This window comes from Erinaceus europaeus, chromosome X, assembly GCF_950295315.1.
Source record: "Erinaceus europaeus chromosome X, mEriEur2.1, whole genome shotgun sequence".
Classification (NCBI taxonomy): domain Eukaryota; kingdom Metazoa; phylum Chordata; class Mammalia; order Eulipotyphla; family Erinaceidae; genus Erinaceus; species Erinaceus europaeus.
This window is the reverse complement of record NC_080185.1, coordinates 40,981,561-41,005,485: the sequence shown is the minus strand read 5'-3', so window position 1 is coordinate 41,005,485 and position 23,925 is coordinate 40,981,561. Positions and strand designations below refer to the sequence as shown.

Here is a 23,925-nt window from a genome sequence, read left to right as displayed (position 1 = left end):
AATCCTACTTTTAAAGGTTGGCACATCTTAAAAAAAGAAAAAAAAAAGAAACAAATCATTCACTCACACCACGATTTATAAGGAATGGCCACTGGGTATACAATAGCATGGGGGTATTATAATAAGTCTGGAGACTCTTCTTACTTTTAAAGAAGTTAACCTTAAATTTAAAAAAAGAAACAAAACAAAAACATAATCTGACTTCAGTGTAAGACTAAGGAATGAAAAAATATTATTATTGTTATTTGTGGTTCAACAACTTTGCACATAGGGCAATTTCATTACTCTTTTTTTTTTCAGAGAGAGAGAGAGAGAAAGAGAAAATGAATGTCCCCAGATACTAGGGCACTTCCATGCTGTGCTGAAGCTTGAGCACAGGCTGTTGACATCACAAGAAACACTTCCTACTGAGCGAACTAAAAAGAAAATTAGAACCCCAAAAGTATGCTTTTTCTACATTCACTGCTGCTAAGTGTTGGAAATGGAAACCACATGAGACTTTGTTAACCTTTTAGACTGACTGACTGACTGAGACTATAGCACCAAAGCCTTCTTCAAGGTGGTGGGGGCCGGCTCCAACCTAAGTAGCATGCACTGTAGAGCAGTGCACTGTCCACACGAGCTATTTTGCCAGCACAAGGAGGTCAACTTTTAATGTTCATCTGCCATACAGCTATTATTCTCAGGTGTACTCTTGTCAAAATACCCACTACTTAAAAAAAAAAAAAAAAGGGATAAATTTGGCATTCCTACCAACATTGTACCAGAGTTCCTTCCTCCCCGCCCCGCCCCTTAGCTAACATTTGTCATTTCCTGTTTTGCTGATGTAGGCCCATCTCACAAGTGTGAAGTGGCACCTCAATGTAGTTTTATTTTGCTTTTTTTTAACCAGAGCACTGCTCAGCTCCGGCTTATGGTGGTACAGGGGGATTGAACCTGGGACTCTGAAGCCTCAGGCATTCGAGTCTCTTTGCATAACCATTATGCTATCTACCCCTGCCCTACTTGGCAATTTTTTAAAATGATAAGTAGAATTTTTTTCATGTCTGTGGATTATCTGTATGCTATCTTTAGAAAACTTGTTTTTTCAAATTTTTGGCCTACTTTGTTTACTGGTTGCTTATCTTTTTGGTTTTGAGCTATATAGTTCCTTTAAAGTACATTAATTTGAAAAAAAAAAAAAAAGTAACCAAACAGGTTTTATGACTTTCTTAAAACAGTGGTGAGGCATGGAGGCACAGAACTTTGGTGGTGGATGCCATGAGACGTGATACTCCTGAAGTCTTACAATTTTATTGAATCACTAATAACGAGTATTAAAAAACTGGGTCGAAGAAATCAAATAGTGATTGTTGGGAGGCGTGGGAGACAGTTTACTGAGTAAAGCACATGCCCTACTATCATGAGGCCCTGGGTTTGACTCCAGGTACCATATGAGAGCACCATGAACAACAGCAAGGGAACTCCATGGATGGTGGAATGGGACTTTGTGCTATGTCTCTTTAAAAAAAGACTGCTGCTATGCACTCTGGGTGTGGATGTCATAAATCGTGAGCAGTAAAAACAATTACAGCTTTATTCTCAGTACCTTAATGTATTCGATCCATTGCTGCAAAAGAACCTGAACACCACCTCGAACTCTACTGAAGAGCTGATACAGCAGAGATAAATCTTGAATTCGGTTTTCATCAAGGAGACTATTTAAACCTAAAAGTTGAAAACATTTTAGCATTAAAAATACTGAACAAAAACGTGATGTTGCTAATTAAACTTAACTAAAAACTATCAGTGTATGATAGTGGCCGTAACTATGACTACTCTGTATGTATGCCACAAGGTCAAGATTTACTTTAAATGAAAACCCAGTAATAACCACTTTTCTGAGAGAAAAGTAAATTTAGCAACTTTAATCTACATAAATGAAAATAACTGTTTATTAGTTTGTGTCATTTAACACACTAGATTAGATGCACAGACCAATTTATTAAAACTGATATACACAATACTTTATATATACAGGAATCTTATCTGCCATTAAGTGTCCATAAAGTTTTGAAGTATTATATATGGCCCGTGGTATAGTAAACATGCATTCTGTGGGCCAGGAGATGGTGCATGGAACTCTCAAGCATGAAGACCCAAGTTCAATAATTGGCAGCACATGTACCAGAGTGCTACCCGGTCCTTTTTCTTTCTCCTCCTATATTTCTCATAAATAAGTAAATAAATAGTATCTTTAAAAAACATGCATTTGAAGTTGAAAAACAAGATCAGAAAAAAGAACACATAGAACCTGAACTGGAATTGGCATATTGCACCAAAGTAAAAGACTGTGGGGTGGGTGGTAGTGGGGAGAATACAGATCCAAGAAGGATGACAGAGGACCTAGTGGGGTTTGTATTGTTATATGGAAAACTGGGAAATGTTATGCGTGTACAAACTATTGTATTTACTGCTGAATGTAAAACATTAATTCCCCAATAAAGAATTTTTTTAAAAATGCATTCATAGGAGAATGCATAAGTAAAGTTCAAACATATCTGATGGGCAGGAGAGAGAGCATAATGGTTATGCAAAACAGACTATCATGCCTGAGCCTCCAAAGCCCCAGGATCAATGGCCACACCACCATAAAGCCAGAGTTGTGCAATCTTCTGGTATGATAGAATAAAATTAATAGTATAATTTCACTAAGGTTTTAAAATATATCCATTTTATACAAAAGAAAAGATGGCTGGCAGCATAAAGCTATACTCCCAACACTGATACAGTACTGTAAACCAATGGGAAAAAAATCAATATAAATTTAAAAATAGAAAAGATGATTGGAAAGAAAAATGAGACTTTTGTCTATCTGTGACACTATAAAAGTAAAATCTGGGATATATTCTAAGATCACTTGGAATTAGACGTGCCTGGTTTTATAAGCTATAAGCACAAGCACTTACTGTGGTCTTGCAAATGAAGTCAAGCATACTTAAATTCTAACTGTTTCATCTCAGTTCCCACACTATGAAGTTCAAAAAAAAAAAAGGCACCTCCTGAAAGTTTGCCCTTATAATTAAGTTGAAAGAAAAGGCCATGTTCATCTGCAGAAATGTAGTCACATGCTAGCAAGCTTTTAAAAACATAATCCTTTTTTAAGTTTACTTACATGCTGCCATTACTTTAAAAGTGATTTCTTATTTATAAATTGTCAGTTACCTTTCTGAAGAATTGCTGTTAAGTGTTCACCTAGAAGTTGTTTTTCTACTGTGGCAATTAATGATTTCCTATAAGAATAAAAATTAGAATTATTGATATATGACTTTGCTGAAAATGCTATGCCTGTTGGGGTGTAGGGAACCAAACAGTTCATATAGTGTTAATTATCTTTCTACAGTATGTACAAATCTACTGGAGGCCAGAGCTACTCTATACCTACAAGAAAAAGACTGCACAACTCAAATTTTGGTTTAGATCATGAAGTAAATATTTCTATAGTTTTTCCACAGTTGGCTTTTCCCAAGTTTTTCTGCTTTCAGCAGCAAGTAAAGAAAGCTATTTATTTATGATGCTTATTAGAACTCCTTGGTTGGTGATACTTAGAATTCTCATCAGTCTGAAAACTTAAAAAGATCCCTCAACCTCTAGTTATTATTTAAAAATTATATCCTAAACACATACACAACCAATGATCAAACTCTTGATTAAATCTAACGAAAGCAACTTCAGGTTTGCATAATGAATCAATTGTCAAACTCTTGAATCACACATGAAAATAGTTAACAAGTTTGGGGACGCCTAAAATGCCTTAAGTGATTCAACAACACAAGTTAAGACTATTAGGCTGAGCATGTAATACTTACTGGGTGGTCTGGTCTAAGTATGTTATAAGTCTGTCTGCTTCTTCTTCTAGACGTTTGTTAACATGATGAAGATATTCAGGAACCTACAAAGATAGTTTTTTATATTATTGTTTTCCTCCATATTAATCATTCAGAAAAATTATGTATCCAAAAGATCCTGGAAGCTACCCTAACAAATGTGACAGGGTGGGATCGTATGGAAAATTATAGGTAGTTTAGGATCCAGAATTCTGGCCTTTAAGGAGAGAAAGGAAAGGAGCACAGCACTTAAGTGAGAGAAAGTACCACAACATTGGGGAGATCAATGCAAATGGCAGCTTGTGTTCTATAAAGTAAGGTGTATCGTGAGACACAAGAGGGCTTACTAGACATGATTTATATGTGGTAGATGTTCTTTTTTTTTCCTATTAGTGATCTAATACCATCGACAAGACTGTGAGATAAGAGGGGTATTATAGGCTGGGGGGGGATTGTAAAAAAAAAATAAAAAAAAAAGAGTGGTATTATAATTCCATACAGTTCCTACCACCAGAGTTCTGTATCCCATCCCCTTCACTGGAAGGTTCCTTATTCTTTACCTCTCTGGAAGTATGGATCGAAGATCTTTATGGGGTGCAGAAGGCAGGAGGTCTGGTTTCTGTAATTTTGAGCATGATTTTCTTTTAAATATATTTTTATTTAATCTTTTAATGAGAAAGTGACATATAGAGAGAAAGATGAGACCACTGCTCAGCTCAGCTCAGGCTTATGGTGATACTGGGGATTTAATGTGGGACTTTGAAGTCTCAGGTATGAGTGTCTTTTTGCATAAACACTATGTTATCTTACCAGCCCTTAAGCATGTTTTTTTTTAAAAAAAACTTTTTTAGGTATTTATTTATTCCCTTTTGTTGCCCTTGTTGTAGTTATTATTGATGTCATTGTTGGATAGGACAAAGAGAAATGAAGAGAAGAGGGCAAGACAGAGAGGAGGAAAGATAAGACACCTGCAGACCGCCACCACTTGTGAAGTGATTCCCTTCCAGGTGGAGAGCCGGGGGCTCGAACCGGGATCCTTATGTCAGCCTTTGTGCTTTGTGCCACGTGCGCTTAACCTGGTGCGCTACCACCCAACTACCAGCATGGTTTTTAAATACCTCTCTTTCCTGCATTAATTTTTGGCCTTCAGCTGCATAGAGCCTATTAGTTTCTTCCAAAAAACGTTGTTCAAAAGAATCCTGATAAATCTGGGAAACAGGGAATAAAATTAAGTGATTAATTTATTCAGCAAGTATCTAGAATTTCCTTTGTGAACAGAGCTATGACTGGTTTTGAAACATAAAATTAGAGACAAGTATTAGCCCGGCATTCAATGAAGTAGGTTAACTTACTTGCAAATCAGACAGCATGCTTAAAAGGCTTCGAAGTAAACTTCTATCAATTGCTTCACCATTTCTTTCCCTCTCAATCAAGAGAAGAATGCCATCAATGGTCTTGTTCTGGACTTTCTGATCACTGATAATATGAGCCCTAAATAACTCCAGTCCCATGTCCCTAAAATTAAAAAAAAATCACTTATAAATTTATTACAATGTCATTTCTAAAGAGGCTTAACATCTCACATGCTAGTGAGGGACCTAGGCTTTGAAGCAGCAATTGTAAAAAGATAAAATTCACACATTTAATTTCAAATAACATTAAAGGATACCAGAGTGACCTCAGAAGTGGGTAAAATGACCAGTGTGCAAGTATGAGATCCCTAGTTCAATTCCCCAGCTCTGGTTCTTGTGCTTGCTCTCCTTATTAATAAAAACAAATATCTTTCATTAATAAAAACAAATGAAAAAAATTTAGTATTTATTTATTCCCTTTTGTTGCCCTTGTTTTTTGTTTATTTAATTGTTGTAGTTATTGCTGTTGTTGGTTGTTGTTGGATAGGACAGAGAGAAATGGAGAGAAATGGGGAAGACAAAGAGAGACACCTGCTTCACCGCTTGTGAAGTGACTCCCCTGCAGGTGGGGATCCAGGGACTCAACCCGGGATCCTTATGTCGGTCCCTGCACTTCGCGCCACGTGCATTTAACCCGCTGCGCTACCGCCCAACTCCCCAAATTAAAATTTTTAACAGGAATATACAGGAAACTATTTTTGTCTTTAATGAGACCTCAAGCTAAATTCTATCTTTTTGAGAACTAAAAGAAACAGAGCGTCACTCTGGCATATGCAATAGAAAGGGATCAAATTTGGCACTTCAGACTAGAGAGTAGCTTTAACTAAGCCACTGCAACAAGTCTTTTTTTTTTTTGCCTCCAGAGTTATTGCCTGGACTCGGTGCCTGCACCAGGAATCCACTGCTCCTGGAAACCACTATTTTTTCCCCCTTTTGTTGCCCTTGTTTTATCATTGTGGTTATTATTATTGTTGTTGTTGCTGTCATTGGATAGGACAGAGAGAAATTGAGAGAGGAGGGGAGACAGGAGGAGAGAAAGATAGACACCTTCAGATCTGCTTCACCGCCTGTGAAGCGACTCCCCTGCAGGTGGGGAGCCGGGAGCTCTAACCAGGTACAACAAATCTTTCACTAATTTTTTGACATCCTTACCAAATGGAGGGCAGCATCGAATTCTGAAGAACGTAAGTTCTATCCAGAAACAAAAAAATGCTCCTGATCATGATCTGCCAATAAAAAAAAAAGAAGTCAAACCATTTTTATATTTTGTGAAACTGAAATATTTGGTTTTGATAAAGCAAGGTTTCCTTGTATATATAGATATAAGGCTACTAGGATCAAACATGTAGATAAACATAATCTACCCAATATGCCCACATCATTTCATTATTCTGTCTTAATCTGTACTATAGTTTTTAAAAAAGAAAAGACACTGAGTCACTTAATGTAGCACTATGACTTCTTTGCAACTTGAGAAGTATCTGAAAATTTAAAAAGGGAGTCAAAGGAATATAATTCTTCCTTAGCAAGTGTATTAATGGTGAAGCTGTCTTAAGTTGTACGAATACAGCTTGGGGGGGAGAGAGAGATTTTAATTTACAGAATATACAGTATAAAATAATACTAGATTAGGGATAAAGGAAGATTGTGAGCTGAACAAACTGAAAGCCAGAACCATTAGGCAACTTCACAGGTAATCTAAATAGCAGACTCAAGATATCCATCAAGACTGACAAAGGAAAAAAAATAAAAAAGACCAACAAAGTGATGCACCTTTTAAAATGAGATATATACGTTTTTTGGTTAAATGTGAGGAAATTTTTTTTTTAAATGACTGGAAGGTGCTATTTATTTTGAAATGCTAGTTTAACAGCAACTTAGTTTTAAAAAAAAAAGAAAGAAACTTAACCAAAACTAGTTTCCAATTTAGAACAAGAGCAGATTTTGAGGCAATTCCCTACCACAAAGCTTTTAATATCACTGCATTTGAAAAAGAATTAACTCCAACACTTAGCTGAAATGTAATTATTTTTCCAAACTTACCATTTGTCTGCAGTGGTTTTGCCAGCATTTATCAATCTTCTTTAGAAATAGTACACTATCCAATGAATCCATGATATGTATGTTAAGGATATTTTAAAGTGCTTAGTTCAAGTAATAGACACAAGATAAGAATACATTTGTCTTAAACATGAAATAATCGACACAAGAAAACAAGTGATTTATTGTAGAGATAGCATCTCAATCTGTAAAGCTAAATTTAGACCACCACTAAAATACACCCTTAAAGTGGCACAGAAGATTACATATCTTACATATGCCAGAGAAATGACCCGGCCTTCCTTGTAATAGAAAAATCACGGGGCTGGGCAGTGGCACACCAGGTTAAGTGCACATACTGTCACATGCAAGGATCTGGGTTTGAACCCCACTCCCCACCTGCATCAGGGATGCTTCATGAGTATCTGCAAGTGTCTATCTTTCTCTCTTTCCCCTCTTAGTATCTGTCCTAACCAGTAAAATAAGGAGGAAAAGTGGCCACCTGGAGCAGTGGATCTGTAGTACAGGTACTAAACCCCAGCAACAGCTCTAGAGGCAAATAAATCAGTCATCTGAAATTATCTGAAAAGACAAGTCTTGGTGCTGGAAAATGGCTCATCCAGCAGAATGCTCACTTTACCAGGCACAAGGACCCTGGTTTGATCTCCCTGCACCACACATGGCTCCAGTGGAAGCTTCCTGAAATGTGGAGCCATACTGGTGTCCTCTTTCTGTCTGAAATTAAAAAAAAAAATGTGTGGTCCAGAGGTGGCACTGGACTCTCAAGCATGAGGTCCTGAGTTCAATCCCTGGCAGCACATGTACCAGAGTGATGGCTGGTTCTTTCTCTCTCATATCTTTCTTACTAAGAAATAAATATTTAAAAAAAAAGCCCACCGAGGGTAGTGAAATCACAAAGGCACAAAACCCCAATGTGTGTGTGTGTGTGTGTGTGTGTGTGTGTGTGTGTTGGGGGGGCTGTCCTTTGTGACACGGAATGTAGCTCAGTGGTCTAATGCATGTGTCACATGTATGAGACCCCTGGATTTGATCCTTGGCACTGTCTCAATAAAAATCAAATTTTAGATACAAATGAGCACTATGTTTATAGTTTATGATTTCTCCTAGAAGATGACTTTTCCACAACTAGAAATGTATTAGGACAGAAAGAGTAAAGGTATAAAAACACCTTATTTACACTAATACCACAATGTAGATTTGGAAGCTGAGAAAAATAAGTAACATCCAAAATACAGGCATTTCATTCCAAACTGGCAATGAAAAGTAAGGGCTAGGGAAGAAGAAGAAAAACAAAAAAGTAAGATATTCTGTTTTTAAAAAGATATTCTCTGAACTGATGAATTTGTGATTTGATGTGATCTTCACAAATCTGTCTCAGTTGCTTGTATAAATTCGCAGAAATCTTGTAAGAACAGAGGTTTTCCACAGCCTGCAGGATTAAACACATACTAGCTTAAAGAAAGAATAGGGAGGGAGAATTCCTCAGTTATCTACATCAAATTATTATTTTGGTACTTCTACCATAACAAACTCATCAGCAGGGGCTATTCATCCATTTAAAACAAAGTATAATAACAAAATATCAATGTAGGCCGTGAATTTTTCTCATAACCAATAAATATACTATTCCACAAGAGAACACATTAGTATTTATTGGTTGTACCGGTTAAGGGAATTAAGCCCAGTTTTCTCCTGAAGACAACTAATAACACCTGCAACATGCAAACTCTATCTTCTTCATAAAATTATTCACTGTTTCTGTAAGTGGAGTACCATTTCTTAGCTTAAAAATAATTTCACAGGGCTGGGGAGACAGCATAATGGTTAAAAAGACTTTCGTTCCTGAGGTTCCAAAGTCCCAGGTTCAATCCCCCTCATCACCATAAGCCAGAGCTGATCAAGTGTTCTGGTAAGAAAAGAAACAAAAAAAAAAAGTCGGGAGTCGGGCGGTAGTGCAGCGGGTTACGCACACATGGAGCAAAGTGCAAGGACCGGCATAAGGATCCCTGTTCGAGCTCCCGGCTCCCCATCTGCAGGGGAGTCGCTTCACAGGAGGTGAAGCAGGTCTGCAGGTGTCTGTCTTTCACTCCCCCTGTCTTCCCCTCCTCTCTCCACTTCTCTATCTAACATCGACGACATCAATAACAATAGTAAGTACAATAACAAATAAAAAAAGGGCAACAAAAGGGAAAATAAATATTAAAATATTTTTTAAATTCATAATAAAAACAAAGTTAAAATAATTTCACCAACTTCTATCAGATGGGCTGGGTGGTCTGATTACCAGTGAGTTCAAATTTATTTACTACTTCTTTAGGTTTACCAAACAGAATAAAGCTACAATCATAGGCAATGGTATTATAATGAGTATGATAGAAACACCAGTGATTTTTTTCTCTAGTATTTTGTTTTCAGAGTATTTAAATACAGGTGTGACTTTTGCAATTAAGCATGCATTAATTACAAAAGAAAGAGCGGACTGTGTTTTTACTTCATTCTAACAGCTCAAATTAGTCTTATACTTAGCTCTCAGAGGGCAAACTAAAGACTTCACTGAGGTTTGTTTTTTTTTTTAACTATTTGTTTCAAGTTTAAAACAACAGGTATGGCAAAAATTTTTCATGAACTCCTGATACAACCTACATTGCCAACTAGTAATGACTTAAACATAATGAGGATTCCTTTTTCACCACAACAGAAGGCAAAAATTCCATTAAAATTGACTCTGAGGGAGCATCCGAGTTCTGTTGGTTAGAGTGGAATTTCATAAATATGTAGTTGGAAGTCATGTTCCCAATCTGTATGCCCAGTAAATTAGTAAATGAAAAGAAAGCTTAAAGGAAAATCCCTGATACACCGGAGGAAAGTCACTGCAACTCACCAGAGACAATGGTCTGCTGTTAGCAACTCACCAGCCAACAGCAGACCAACTAGACTAAGGAACTGAGGAAGAAGGCTGAATGAATCCCCTCTAGTCACTTTTCATGGAGTCTTGATTTAGCTCAGAGACGTCTAACTGCACTTATTTCCTCATAGATGTGTATATTTAATCTTTCTATGAGAAGGAGACATAACAGAGACCACTGCTCAGCTCTGGTGTATGGTGGTGCTGGGGATTGAACCTGGGACTTTGGAGCCTCAGGTATGTAAGTCTTTTGCAGAACCACGATGCTGTCTCCCTCATCCATGTATGTATTTCCTGTGCCTGTTTGCATTGGTTTTTCTATGGTTTTTCTGTCCTTCCTCCCATAGTGTCCTTTCACTCTATCTTTGTGTTCCAATTCAGTGATTCGTTTCAGCAGCATTTCTCATTTCCTTGTCTCATTTTCCTTGTCTCCGTACATAGCTCCTCTTCTCCACATCCTCCACTTCCAGTACCTCCCCAAATATCCCTGCATTTCCCATTTCCTTCGACTGTTCTTGTCTTTCTCCCATACAATATTTTCAATACATCTATTTATCCTCCTTATACAAAATATCATATTCCTTTACTTCTCGGCTAGATCCTACCACTTTAAGTAAGTTTTCCTTGATTGTATGAGCTACCAGTGAGTCAACTGGAACTATCAACAAGTACCGCAGTGACTTGTTACAGAATCAACACTGGATATTTATTTATTTGTTTATTTACTTATCTATACCAGAACATATACTTAGCTCTGGCTTACCTGGGACCTTTAGTACCTCAGGTGTAGAAGGCCCTTTGCATAATCGTGATGCTATCTCTCCAGCCCACTCAATACTGTTTTTTGTCTGTTTGTTTGTTTTCTGCCTCCAGGGTTATCACTGGGGCTCTGGTGCCTGCACTATGAATCCACTGCTCCTGGAGGCCATTTCCCCCATTTTGTTGCCCTTGTTGTTGCTATTGCTATCACTGTTGTGTAGGACATAGAGAGATCGAGAGAGGAAAGGAAGACAGAGAGGGGAAGAGGAAGATAGACACCTGCAGACCTGCTTCACCACTTGCAAAGCGACCCACCTGTAGGTGGGAAGCCAGGGCTTGAACTGGGATCCTTAAGCCGGTCCTTGCACTTTGCGCCACGTGCACTTAACCTGCTGTGTTACAGCCTGACCCCTCAATACTGTTATTTTTTATGTGCACATTCTGCTATACACTTATGAGGGGGCTCAGTTCTCCATAATGGCTGAGATCATGTGCTAGCATATCTATATGTTTTTTATCACTCTTTAAACCAAAAGACAAATTATTTTGGAAATTTTTATTTCCAAAAGAAAAATCTACTTACAACTAGCAATGTGCCCCACAAAAGAAGGGATTTATAGTATAGAAAGAAAACAGGTCAGAAAGCACATCACAACACATTGTGCTAAATGCTATAGTCGGGGTAAGAACACAGGCAAGGCCCGTAACTCGATTTTTAAAAAATATTATATTTATTTATTAATGAGGAAGATAGGAGGAGAAAGAACCTGGCATCCCACTGGCACATGTGCTGCCTGGGATCTAACTCAGGACCTCATGCTTGAGAGTCCAAAGCTTTATCACTGTGCCACCTCCCGGACCACACCCTAACTTGATCTTTTTAGGGCAGGAACAAGTCAGGATAAGCTTCCTGAGCACAGATAAGTAAGTGGAGTCTCAAAGACCCAGAGGAAAATGGGTAAGAACTAGTGGAAATTATGAAAAGTAGAGAATTAAGTTAAACGTTATCTTTACACAGACTCCTTTTTTTATGCTTAGTTGTAGGCTGGTTTAAGATGACACAGGCAGGGGCCAGCTGGTGGCGCATCTGGTTGAGCACACATGTTATAATGTGCAAGGATCTGGGTTCGAGCCCCCAGTCCCCACCTGCAGGGGGGAAAGCTTTGCAAGCAGTGAAGCTGTGCTGTAGATGTCTGCCTCTCTATCCCCTCTCTCCCGATTTCTGGCCGTCTCTATTCAATAAATGGAAAACTAGTAAAAAAAAGTTTTAAAAGACAACACAGGCTGATTGCTCAACAATTTGTTTGGCTTCGTATGTTAACTCTCTTTTCAGTCACCAGGTTCCAGATGTCATCAGGATGCCGGCCAGGCTTCCCTAGACTGAAGACCCCACCAATGTGTCCTGGAGCTCCACTTCCCCAGAGACCCACCCTACTAGGGAAAGAGAGAGGCAGACTGGGAGTATGGACTGTCCAGTCAATGCCCATGTTCAGCAGGGAAGCAATTACAGAAGCCAGACCTTCTACCTTCTGCAACCCACAACGACCCTGGGTCCATGCTCCCAGAGGGATAGAGAATGGGAAAGCTATCAGGGGAGGGGGTGGGAAATGAAGATTGGGTGGTGGGAATTGTGTGGAATTGTACCCCTCCTACCCTATGGTTTTGTTAATTAATCCTTTCTTAAATAAAAAATAAAAAAAGGAAAAAAAAAAAAGAAAGATTAAAAAAAAAGACACAGGCAAGGGGGTGGGCTAGGAAGATGACTCAGCAGGTCAAGTCACTGGGTTTGAACTCCAACACCACATGGAAACACTATGGAGAACTCCATAGATGGTGGAGCGGTACTTTGGTCTGTCTGATTGTGTCTGTCTCTCTGTCTCTCCTCCTTCCTCCCTCTATCTCTTCTAAAAAACAAAATAAAAAAAACTTGGGCTGCCAAATAGTTCAGCAACATGAAGGAAGTGCAAAGCCCTGTGTTTATCCCGAGGTGGGGGGGGAGATGGCACAGGCAAGAAAATCAGGAAAAAAGTAACTTCTGAAGACCAAGTTAGAAGGGAATAAATAATCTTCTTCTCTAATTTAGTTTTGAGTGTTTTTTACCAAATAGATCAGACCCAGTAAATCCCCGTCCTTAGCTCTTCATGACCGTTACAAAGGACCCAGGTTTGAGCCCCCCAGTCTCCACCTGCAGGGGGAAAGCTTCACAAGTGGTATGCAGGTGTCTCTCTGTCTCTGTCTCTCTCTCTTTCTATCTCCCCCTTCCCTCTTAATTTCTGGTTGTCTCTACCCAATAAATAGAGATATTAAATAATAATGATAATAATAATCATAAATACAAAGTGGCCTTCACACCAAACTTGTCTTGTTCACATGTTATTGCATCTGTTCAGTTTTGCATGGTAATTAGTGATCCTCGAGGAAGGTATGCTTACTAAGTATTACTCAGCATTGTTAGATGATAGCATGGAAAGATGAGCAACAAAGTTTGGGGGGGCGGTAGTGAAATAGTTCACTTGGATAGTGGGCTTCCTTTGCCATGTTCCTGCCATCCCCATTGAACTGAAGGAAGCTTTGGCACTGTGGTGGGTGTCTGTCTGTCTCTTCCTGTCTTTATCTTCAAAATAAAAAGGGGGGGGGAGGAGGCGCTTCAGGACAGGGAGGCAAAACACAGCAATGTATGCTTGAGAACCCAATGAGAACTTGGGTGTCCTTCCCAGGCACAAGAAAAAGTGTTAAATCACCACTAGGAACTCTGAAATAGGGGGCCAGGTGGTGGCACACCTGGTTGAGTATAAATAGTACCATGCACAAGCACCCAGGTTCTAACCCCTGCTACCCACCTGCAGGGGTGATACTTCAAGAGTGGTGAAGCAGGTCTGCAGGTGTCCCTTTTTCTCCTTACCCCTCCTCTCTCAATTTCCCTGTCCTGTCTAATAAAATAAAAATAATTTAAAAGAGAAGTTTCTGGGGCCAGATGGTGGTGCACCTGGTTAAGCACACACATACAGGGAGAGTTTCCTGAGTGGTGAAGCAGGGCTGCAGGTGTCTCTCTCCCTATCTCTGTCTTTATCTAATAATAGATAAATAAAATAAAAATATTTTTTAAAAAACTTAAGGGCAGGGGCAGATAGCATAATGATTATGCAAAGAGAGTCTCATGCCTGAGGCTCCAAAGTCTCAGGTTCAGTCCTCCATATACCACCACAAGCCAGAGCTGAGCAGTGCTCTGGTAAAAATAAAATAAATAAAAAATAGTAATAAAATATTAAAAAAGACAAGAAAGTTAGAAAACCAAGGCTTGGAGACTCCTCCAATTATCAGTAAATTAATAACCTAAAGCAAGCTGTGATCCGGGAGGTGGCGCAGTGGATAAAGCACTGGAATCTCAAGGATGAGGTCTTGAATTCGATCCCTGGCAGCACATGTACCTGAGTGATGTCTGGCTTTCTCTCTCTCCTCCTACTCCTCTTATTAACAAATACAAAATTTAAAAAATAATAACCTAAGGCAAGCTGATCTACTCAAAAATCAGTGCATTTAACCATACTCCTATGTGTCGTACAGCAAAAACCAAACAAGCAAGCAAACAAAAACCCCTAACAATATGTCTCATTCTTAGAGGACTTCAAGGTTTTTGAGAAAATAGTATTTTCTGCTGCTGTCATAACTGCTCTGGGTTGACTTTTTTTTTTTTTTTTTTTTTTGGTGGTGGGGTTATCAGGACACAGAACAGGATAGACACCACATCATGGAAGTGTCCCCCGGCCCCAGAACCTGGGTTGCAGGCATGAAAAAGCAGATGCACTATCAAGGTGAACTCTGGAGACATAATTTTTCTTTTTAAGAAAGATTTACTGGGGAGTCGGGCAGTAGTACAGCAGGTTAAGTGCATATGGTACAGCGTGCAAGGACCAGAGTAAGGATCCCTGTTTGAGCACCTGGCTCCCTATCTGCAGGGGGTCGTTTCATTTTCATAAGTGGTGAAGCAGGTCTGCAGGTGTCTATCTTTTCCTCCCCGTCTTCCCCTCCTCTCTCCATTTCTCTGTCCTATCTAACAACAACGACATCAATAACAATAAAAACAAGGGCAACAAAAGGGAAAATAAATAAAATAAAGATTTACAGGAGTTGGGCGGTAGCGCAGCGAATTAAGCGCACGTGATGCAAAGCGCAAGGACCGGCGTGAGGATTCTAGCTCCCAGACCCCGACCTGCAGGGGAGTTGCTTCACAAGCGGTGAAGCTGGTCTGCAGGTGTCTTTCTCTTCCCCTCTCCTATTTCTCTGTCCTATCCAACATGAATGACATCAACAATAATAACTACAACAACACAATAAAAACAAAAAGGAAATAAATATTTTTTTAAAATCTTAAAAAAAAATTTACTCAATTGATTAGCAAGAGAGGAGGGACACAAACAAACCAGAGGACCACTCTGGCATACACAATGCTGGGGCTCAGACTCCACACCTCATGCAGACAAGTCCAACGTGCCGCCCACAGTACCCCCTTCTTAGCCCCAGAAAGCTAATATCTAAACGCAGGTACAAGCAAGGCTCATTAAAAAAAATCACTTTTGAAAGCCATTTGTGGCAAATGTACTCAGAACAACGTGTTCTTTTTCAGGAATTGAATACTCACAGAAGGTAATTCAAGCAATCCGCAGTAGGAACTGCCATACCTCAGATTTAAAGAAAAATGGCTTTTTTACTCACCGGGGAAAAAAAATAAGTTCTGCAGATACACAGTAGCCCCCCTAGAAGATGCCTGAATCCACTGCCAGGAGACTCCTATAAATCCTTTATATTTTTCCTTCACATATTTATCTGTGACAACATTTAGTTTATAAAATAGGCACAGTTAGAGATTAATAATGTATAATAAGCATGGTCTCAAAATATTTTACTGTACTTAGCATTTGGGAGTCAAAGATGAACACCAGTGCTGGAACCATAGAAAGCAAAACTGATGGGGGGGGGTTACTGTATGCCAAATAATTTTTACCTCAGGGGCATAGGATAGGATGAAGGAATAGAGAGTCTGGAGAGTTTTTTTTTTTTTTTAATATTTTGCTCATTTGCTGGACACAGAGAGAAATCAAAAGGGGGTGGGGATAGTCCAGTAGTTCATGGTTCATGAAACAGACTTTGATGCTTGAGGCTCTGAGGTCCCAAGTTCAATCCTTAGTATATCATAAACCAGAGCTCTACCAGAAAAAAAATATCCAAATTAAACATGCATCTGAAATTCAGATGCTAATTTTATTTTACTTTTTACTCCCTTTATCCTCTTAACTTAAACATCTCAAAGTGACCTTTCTGAGAATATACCAAAGGAGAATTTGTAAGGTTACAAAAAAAGAGGGGCCTTGCAGTGGTGCACCCTGTTGAGAGCACAAATACCATGCATAAGAACCCAGGTTCAGGTTCAAACCCCAGGTCCTCACCTGAGGGGGGGGGGGCGTACAAAGCACCATGCTTCAGAAGTGATAAGGCAGGGAGGGCTGCAGGCGTCTCTCTTTCTTCCCCTATTCAGTTTCTTTGTCTATCAAGTAAAAAGAAAAAGAAAAAACAGCCACGGGGAGCAGTGGGTTTGTTATCAAGAGCCACAGAGATAATCCTGATGGCAATTAAAAAATTACAAAAAAACAAACTAGAAACTGTGTTTAAAATTTTTTTTTTCCTTATTCCCACTAGGATTATTGCAGGGGCTTGGTGCCAGCCCTATGAATCCACCTCTTCCGGCAGTCATTTTTCCCCTCCTATTTTTTCATTTGATGAAACAGAGAAATTGGGGGGTTGGATAGAGAGGGAGAAAGACACCTGTACACCCACTTTGCTGCTCATGAAGCTTGCCCCCGCAGGTGGGAAGTGGGGTCTTGAACCTGGGTCCTTGCGCATGGTGAAGTGTGTGCTTAACTGAGTGCGTCACTGCCTGACTTAGAAACAAATGCTTTAGTTTATTATAGTATAGTAGAACCAAGTATTATGAGAAACACCGAGAATGAAAAATTCTAACTTTGATATTAGGCTGAAGAAATTCAACTGAACAGTAGCATCTAGTAACTGTGACGTGCAAAGAAGGAAACCAGAAAAGGATCAGCTCTTGATATCTAGTGAGGGTCAACAATCTACCAGAAGAAACAGTTCTGAATTAAAAGCTTTCAAAAAAATTTCTAGGGAAAATAAAGAGAGGGTTCATTAAACCATCAAAGCATTGCAAATATGTGTAAAGTGCCAACCACATTATTCTAATTAAAGGAGAGCACAAGTCCTGGAAAAGGATGACAGAGGACCTAGTGGGGGGTTGTATTGTTAGGTGGAAAACTGAGAAATGTTATGCATATATAAACTATTGTATTCACTGTCGACTGTAAACCATTAATCCCCCAATTAAAAAAAAAAGCTGCTATGCGCCCATCTATGCAAATAAACACCACAGGTTTGCACACATGGAAAAAATGGCCTTTGGCAGAATGGTTTCCCCCCAAAATAAAGCTCTTTTGTTTCAAACACTACACTGCGGAGGAGGTGTTCTCCATGCTTCTGGTCTATCAATCAGTAAAGAAGGCTGGCAGCAAAGGTGTGCCAGGCTAAGGACTGCGGCATCACAGTTTTGAACCCCCTGCCCTGTCAATAGAAAGCACTGGGCATGTCATTAAACTTTCCTTGCAACTCAGATTTCCTGCCATCAACAACAGCTACCACTCGACCCACTCGACCCAACTTCACAAAGGATTTCCATAATGATTAGGCGAGAATAGAAATGATGAGCCTGAGGGCTGCCATGAGCATCATGCAAGGAAAGGATACTGGCCCACAAGATCTCACAAGGTCTTTTAGACTTTAACTCAGTCCAGGAGTCACGTATTTAATAAACCAACATAGCCAAATGAGATGGGCTTCTCCTTCTTCTAGCATTTGCCATGAGATGGGCTGATCTTTAAGTAATAGCTTAGTTCCATTACCTGCCATTTACACAGCATTATAACGCTTATACTATTACACACCATTATAAACCATGTGTTGGGTATTGTTCTGAGGGTTTCACATGCACCGACTTTTTTTTTTTTTTTTTTTTGCCTCCAGGGTTATCGTGGGGCTTGGTGCAGGCACTACAAATCCACTGCTCCAGGCAGCCATTTTTTCCATTTTACTGGATAGGACAAAGAGAAACGAGAAGCGGGGGAGATAGGGAAGAGAGAAAGAGAGACACCTACAGACCTGCTTCACCATTCTGCTGCAGGTAGGGGATTGGGGGCTCAAACCTGGATTCTTGCACTTGCTATGTGAGCTCAACTGGGGGTACCACTGCTTGGCCCCCCTCATTTAATTTTCAGTGCACCAGAAATTGAGGATCTCATTTTTTTTTCTTTTAACATAGAGGCAGAGATTAAGTGAAAAAGACCACAGCACCAAAGTTTACATCAATGTGGTGGGGGCTAGGCTCGAACCTAGGTTGTGGATGGCAAAAATAACACTAGACAAGTGAGCTCTTTTGCCAACCCTCAAATATACATAAGCAAAAAAGCCTGACTGATTTTAACATCATATATATCATCACATTATCATATATATATATATCATAGAGCTCCAGTACCTTTTTCTTTTCTTCTTTCTATCTAATATTAATCTACTTCAGGGCTAGGGACATAGCATAATGGTTAGGCAAAATACTTTCTTGTCTAAGGTTCCAATCTCCAATGTCCCAGGTTGAATTTCCAGCATCGTAAGCCAGAACTGAGCAGCAGTCTTGATGTAAAAAAAAAAAAAAAATTACTTTGGGGGGGGCAGGCGATGGCGCACCTGGTTAAGCACACACACTACAGTGTGCAAAGGACCTGCATGGGGAAAGCTTCACGAGTGGTGAAGCAGGACTGCAGGTCTGTCTGTCTGTCTGTCTCTCCTCCCATCTCAATTTCTGTCTCTATCCTATAATAAGTAAATCAAAACAATTTTAAAGAATCAGTGTGTGTGTGTGTGTGTGTGTGTGTGTGTGTAGCGAGAAGGAAGGAGATAGACAATCCAGCATTACTGGTGCAGGGGCTTGAATGCAGGCTTCGAGCATGAAAACTGTGCCCTCTACCTAAGCTACCTCCCCAACCCATTCAATGTGGTTTTCAAAAAAACATTTTTGGAGTTAGAGTGACAGCATAATGGTTGTGCAAAAGACTCATGCTTGAGGCTTTAAGGTCCTAGGTTCAAATCCTTATGCCAACATAAGCCACAGCTGAGTGGTTCTCTGGTAATAAATAATAAACAAATAGAAATCATCCTGAAGAGTCAAAGATATCGTCACGTGCCATGCAGGGCGGGGCACAATGCCTTATCTTTCATTCTCCTGCCCCATGTTTAAGCCCTGGCACCACCAAAAAAAAAAAAAAAAAAAAAAAAAAAGACCTTATTTAATTCTTAAATTTTTCCCCCCAATCTTTATTTATTTGATAGAGACAACCAGAAATCGAGAGGGAAGGGAGAGACAGATAGAGATAGAGGTAGAGAGAGATAGAGAGAGACCTGCAGCTCTGCTTCACCACTTGCAAAGGTTTCCCCCTGCAGGTGGGGACCAGGACTCGAGCCTAGGTACTTGTGCATTGTAACATGTGCGCTCAACCAGGTGCCCCACCACCTGGCCCCCCTTATTTAAATTCTTATGAACAACCCTGGGAAGTAAACAGGGTAGGTACTCTAGCTTCTATTTTAAAGAGGGAAATGAAGCTGAAAGAGGTTCAATACTGTAAGAACAGCAGGAAATGTGGGGGGTGGGGAGGTTTAGATAGCACAATGGTTAGGCAATGAGACTCTCAGGCCTGAGGTGCCCAGGTCTCAGGTTCAATCTCCCCCACCACCATAAGCCAGAGCTGCTACCAAACCTGTCTTTTTGACTTCCAATCAAGGTTCTGTGTACTGCCACATTACTTTGGAAGCTCAGATTGATGAAGAACACACATTCTGACAAGTTGAACCAATATAAAAACTGAAGCTGTCAATCTCCTGCACCACCATAAGGGAGAGCTGAACACTGCTCTGGTAAAACAAACAAACAAACAATCCTGAAGCTGTAGGACTCTTAAGTATTACTGGATACAAAACTGCTGAAGCAAGACTTCTTGGACTGTGTCAAAAACAAATAAAGCATCTTGGTAACAAGAAGTATACTAAGTAGTTGCACCACTCCTTCCCCCTTACTGGCCAGGGATGTATTCCAAGATCCCTGATAGATACCTGTTGTTGGGGTTCAGGATGGACAAGCAACCCCAAGATGTGCCAAAATGGCACGTTGATTTCCTTAAAGTAGGGTTGCCTGGGAAACAGCAGGAGAAATTATACTGTGAACCTCCCTGTCTCCCGAAAGCAGGAAATAAATCTCCCATGTGAAGGGTGCTCTCCCAGTACCAGGAGGGAAGGAGACATCTTATCATTAGGAAGATTTTAGGCCCTATTCCTCCCAAGTCAGTCAGTCCTGCTTTGCTCACTCATGTCCAAACGAGAAATGTTAAGAATTCCTTTGTCTGAAAGTATGTAACAGGGTCAGAAGAAAGCTCACCCAGTGAGAAGCACACTTGCCATATAGGTGACCTGGGGTTTGAGCCCTGGAAGCAAATGGAGTGTCACAGCCCCAGGGGAAACTCTTGTGATGTGGTCTCTCTCCCCCTCTATCTGAAACAATAATGAAAAATCCCAAGAGAGGTGGAACAGAGAATGCAGGCGGCCTTGGCACCACCAAAAGAAAAAAAGGTATTGGGGGGGTTCCCATCGTGTGGTGGTACATGGCTGAGTGCACACATTACAGTGCACAAGGACCCTAGTTCACGCCCCAGGTCCCCACCTGCAGGGGGAAGCTTCAGGAGTGATGAAGCAGTGCTCTTCCATCTCTCCCTCCCCCCCACACCTCTCTCCATTTCTCTGTCCAAAATAATTTTTCCCCAACACCACAAATAGTATTGAACCCGGTTTTTCCCCTATATAAACATACCTGTTGATAAAGTTTAATTTATAAATTAGGTGCAATAAGAGATTAACAACAACAGACTAAACACTGCAGTCTGGTCTACAGTGTTTGACTTAAAAAAAAAAAAAAAGCAACAAGGCCAGATTTTAAGCCCTGGCACCACAGGTTCCAGAGTGATGCTGTAATTCTTTCTCTCCTTCTTTCTATGTTCATAAGGTAAGTATTTAAAAAGAGAATGACAACAACAAAATAATAGAGCAATTGTAGCAATATACTATAATAAAAATCAACTGAAAAGTGATCTTTTTCTCAAAATCTTTCTTACTGCATATATCATTTTCCAATCATCTCACTGAAATCTCAGAATGCAAAACTGAAGTCAAAGGGAAGACTGCTGTAATGGCCCTTAACATCATATTGAAATTGAAATCTTTCAAGTACAGACCCATTTGTTAAGCAGGAAAAAAAAAATCTGAACCTCAGACCAAGTCATTGAACTATAGCCTACTCTTCGTTGTGGGGCGAAAGGCACGCCTTATAGCCCATATGTAAGACAAACATAAAGAGCAAGAAAAATAAATCGTAAAGGGTTACTAACAGAGAACAAGTAGGATAAAGCATATGGACAATAGCTGAATTTCTCAAGGTAACACTAACAAGCGAGAAATACCACAAGAGAATAACCAGGTACCAGAAATCATCTTTGAGATCCACGCTGGAGGATTCCACTACAGGTCAAACCTCTATTATAATACCAATACACGCCTAACTAACTGTAAGTCGTATCCAAAATGTCCAAGGTGAGCCCAACATGCACCATTGGTTACGTGAGAATATGTGATTGGTTCAGTTTTAAAATAGAGTGCATAAATTGAGAATCTGTAATTTGCACTTCAGAAAGTCGCCTCCATATACACCCTGCTCCAACTAACATATACCAACCAAATCTGTTGAGCCACACTGAGACATACCTGGTAGAGTTCTTCTAAATTGTACTTGATTGAAGTACTATTCTGGATAGCTTCCACCGCTTCTTTCAGCTTCTGCCATGTTTCATCAGTGTAGTTTTCTGGTAATTTAGGTTTATCTAAATGGTATGTAAAAGGTTGGTATCAGAATAATAGGTAGGATATAGTGACAAAGATTCACAAAGAACAGTAATAGTATTACTACTTTTTAAAGGTCAGTCAGATTTTTACAACTATTACACTCCAACATTAAAGTAACCAGTATTTAGGCTTAATATAAGTAAACCTTGTAATGTCAAAATACTGTTATTTTGACTCACCTATTAAAATTGAAGGTGAGCTTTTTTTTTTCTATTGAGTGTTTACTTCAAAAACAGAAAATTAAAGAATGACATATAAAAGTAACAACCCTAAGTCAACATGAATTTTGTGTCAGATTTAAAATACTGAGTGCCTGTGATGTACAAAGTAGTTCAGAATCACCCTAATTCTACTAATAATGCCACGAGAAAGGTCTTACTATTCCTATTTTACAACTATGGAAGACTCATATAGTTAGGCTTGCCAAGATCATCATAGTTTGTCAATATCATAGTTAGGGTTCTAGCACCGGGTCTGTTTGACCCCCAACTGTATACAGCATCTACAGATATGAAGCGAGAAGCATCTTGATTGAGATTTTCATTTAAACTATATTTGTGAATAAAATGGAGCAAAAAACAAACAAAAACATCTATATGATTCTAGAATCTATGAAGCATTTTCAGAATGGAGAGAAACATCTCACTCAGGGCTTTAATTTCAACTCCACTGACCAGCAGTGAATGAACTGTTTAAAATCAAAACGTTCAAATCCCTTAACGTGTTTTTATTTTAGGAGGGAGGAAAATGCTCAAAAAAAAATCTGTCTAAAACTATTGTATAAATGCAATTAGGATCATAGCTTGTCTCTTTAAAAACCCTTGGTTATTAAATCAATATATTTTAAGTTAAACGCTGAACACATTACTCAATTATAATTTTTATTTACTTCAGAAAGATCTATTATCAAATCAGAAAAATCAGAAGACCCTTGAAAGCCTTAGAATGGGAGAACAGTAGTAGAAAATCTTAAAAATAATAAACAATATATGTAGCCCACTGAGACAAAATATATTCCTGATTCCTACATTAACGATGAAAATAGCATGGAACAAATAGCTAGTTTTCTCTATACTATTATCCATAAGGCACTTATGTGGTAAATATTATTTTAGTTCATTCACTTACTTCTCCTTTTAATAAGCATTTATTACCTGGTCAGTTTTAGATGTCAAAAAAGTCAGAAGAACAGAAACACAGTCAACAGATAAAAATTAATTTGGCTCAAATACTTTTCTCAAACTGTTGAGTTTGTATTTGCATCAATGTCTTTAGTGTACAATCTTACATCTTAGACACAAAAACTAAGAAGCTTTCCTCAAAGCTCCAGGTCAATACTTGAAGACCCATTTTAATGATTAAAAGCCTGATGTACTATTTGTTCTTATGTTTAGACTAGTGGTACACAATTACTACTTCTGTGTATTCCTCCAAATCCTACCTTTGGAATGAAATGCAGATACTGTAACTATCTTTCTCCATACTGTTTTCACAATGAGTTTCAAGAGCATGGTGATATTCAACATTATAAACCTATCATCTTTGAGTATACTATCAACACTGCTACCTGCGTGTCTAGCTACAGGAGAATGTGGCCTACTGGAACCATAAAAACAAAAATCCCACCGGTGCCAAGGCTCACTGTGCACCTGAAATAAATAAAGCTCTTTAGAAACAATTCTCTCACCTGTAAAATCCGGATCAATCATACCGACAGTCGATGTTATAAGGAATAAAAGATTAGATACAACAGGCTGAGCCAGACCTCACAATTCTTCACAGAAACACTCGATGCCTCACACAAGGCTTAAACCACCCTCGGAGAAATGAGCCCTCCACCCCAAAAAAAAAGGACCTCCCTCCG

General features: G+C 39.3%; 1 protein-coding gene across 4 annotated transcripts in view; it reads right to left on the bottom strand.

Moving 5' to 3' along the window:
* CUL4B (cullin 4B) overlaps nucleotides 1-23,925 on the bottom strand; it is a 51,619-nt gene that overhangs the window by 19,056 nt on the left and 8,638 nt on the right. For all 4 annotated transcript variants that reach the window (XM_060182502.1, XM_007530362.3, XM_060182503.1 and 1 more), the window contains exons 3-11: nucleotides 21,924-22,039; nucleotides 8,665-8,768; nucleotides 7,322-7,391; nucleotides 6,431-6,504; nucleotides 5,219-5,381; nucleotides 4,985-5,074; nucleotides 3,849-3,931; nucleotides 3,205-3,272; nucleotides 1,589-1,707 (exon numbers count right to left, since the gene is read on the bottom strand). In XM_060182502.1, coding sequence (XP_060038485.1) covers nucleotides 1,589-1,707; nucleotides 3,205-3,272; nucleotides 3,849-3,931; nucleotides 4,985-5,074; nucleotides 5,219-5,381; nucleotides 6,431-6,504; nucleotides 7,322-7,391; nucleotides 8,665-8,768; nucleotides 21,924-22,039 — 887 coding nt within the window. The remainder of the gene's footprint in view (nucleotides 1-1,588; nucleotides 1,708-3,204; nucleotides 3,273-3,848; nucleotides 3,932-4,984; nucleotides 5,075-5,218; nucleotides 5,382-6,430; nucleotides 6,505-7,321; nucleotides 7,392-8,664; nucleotides 8,769-21,923; nucleotides 22,040-23,925) is intronic.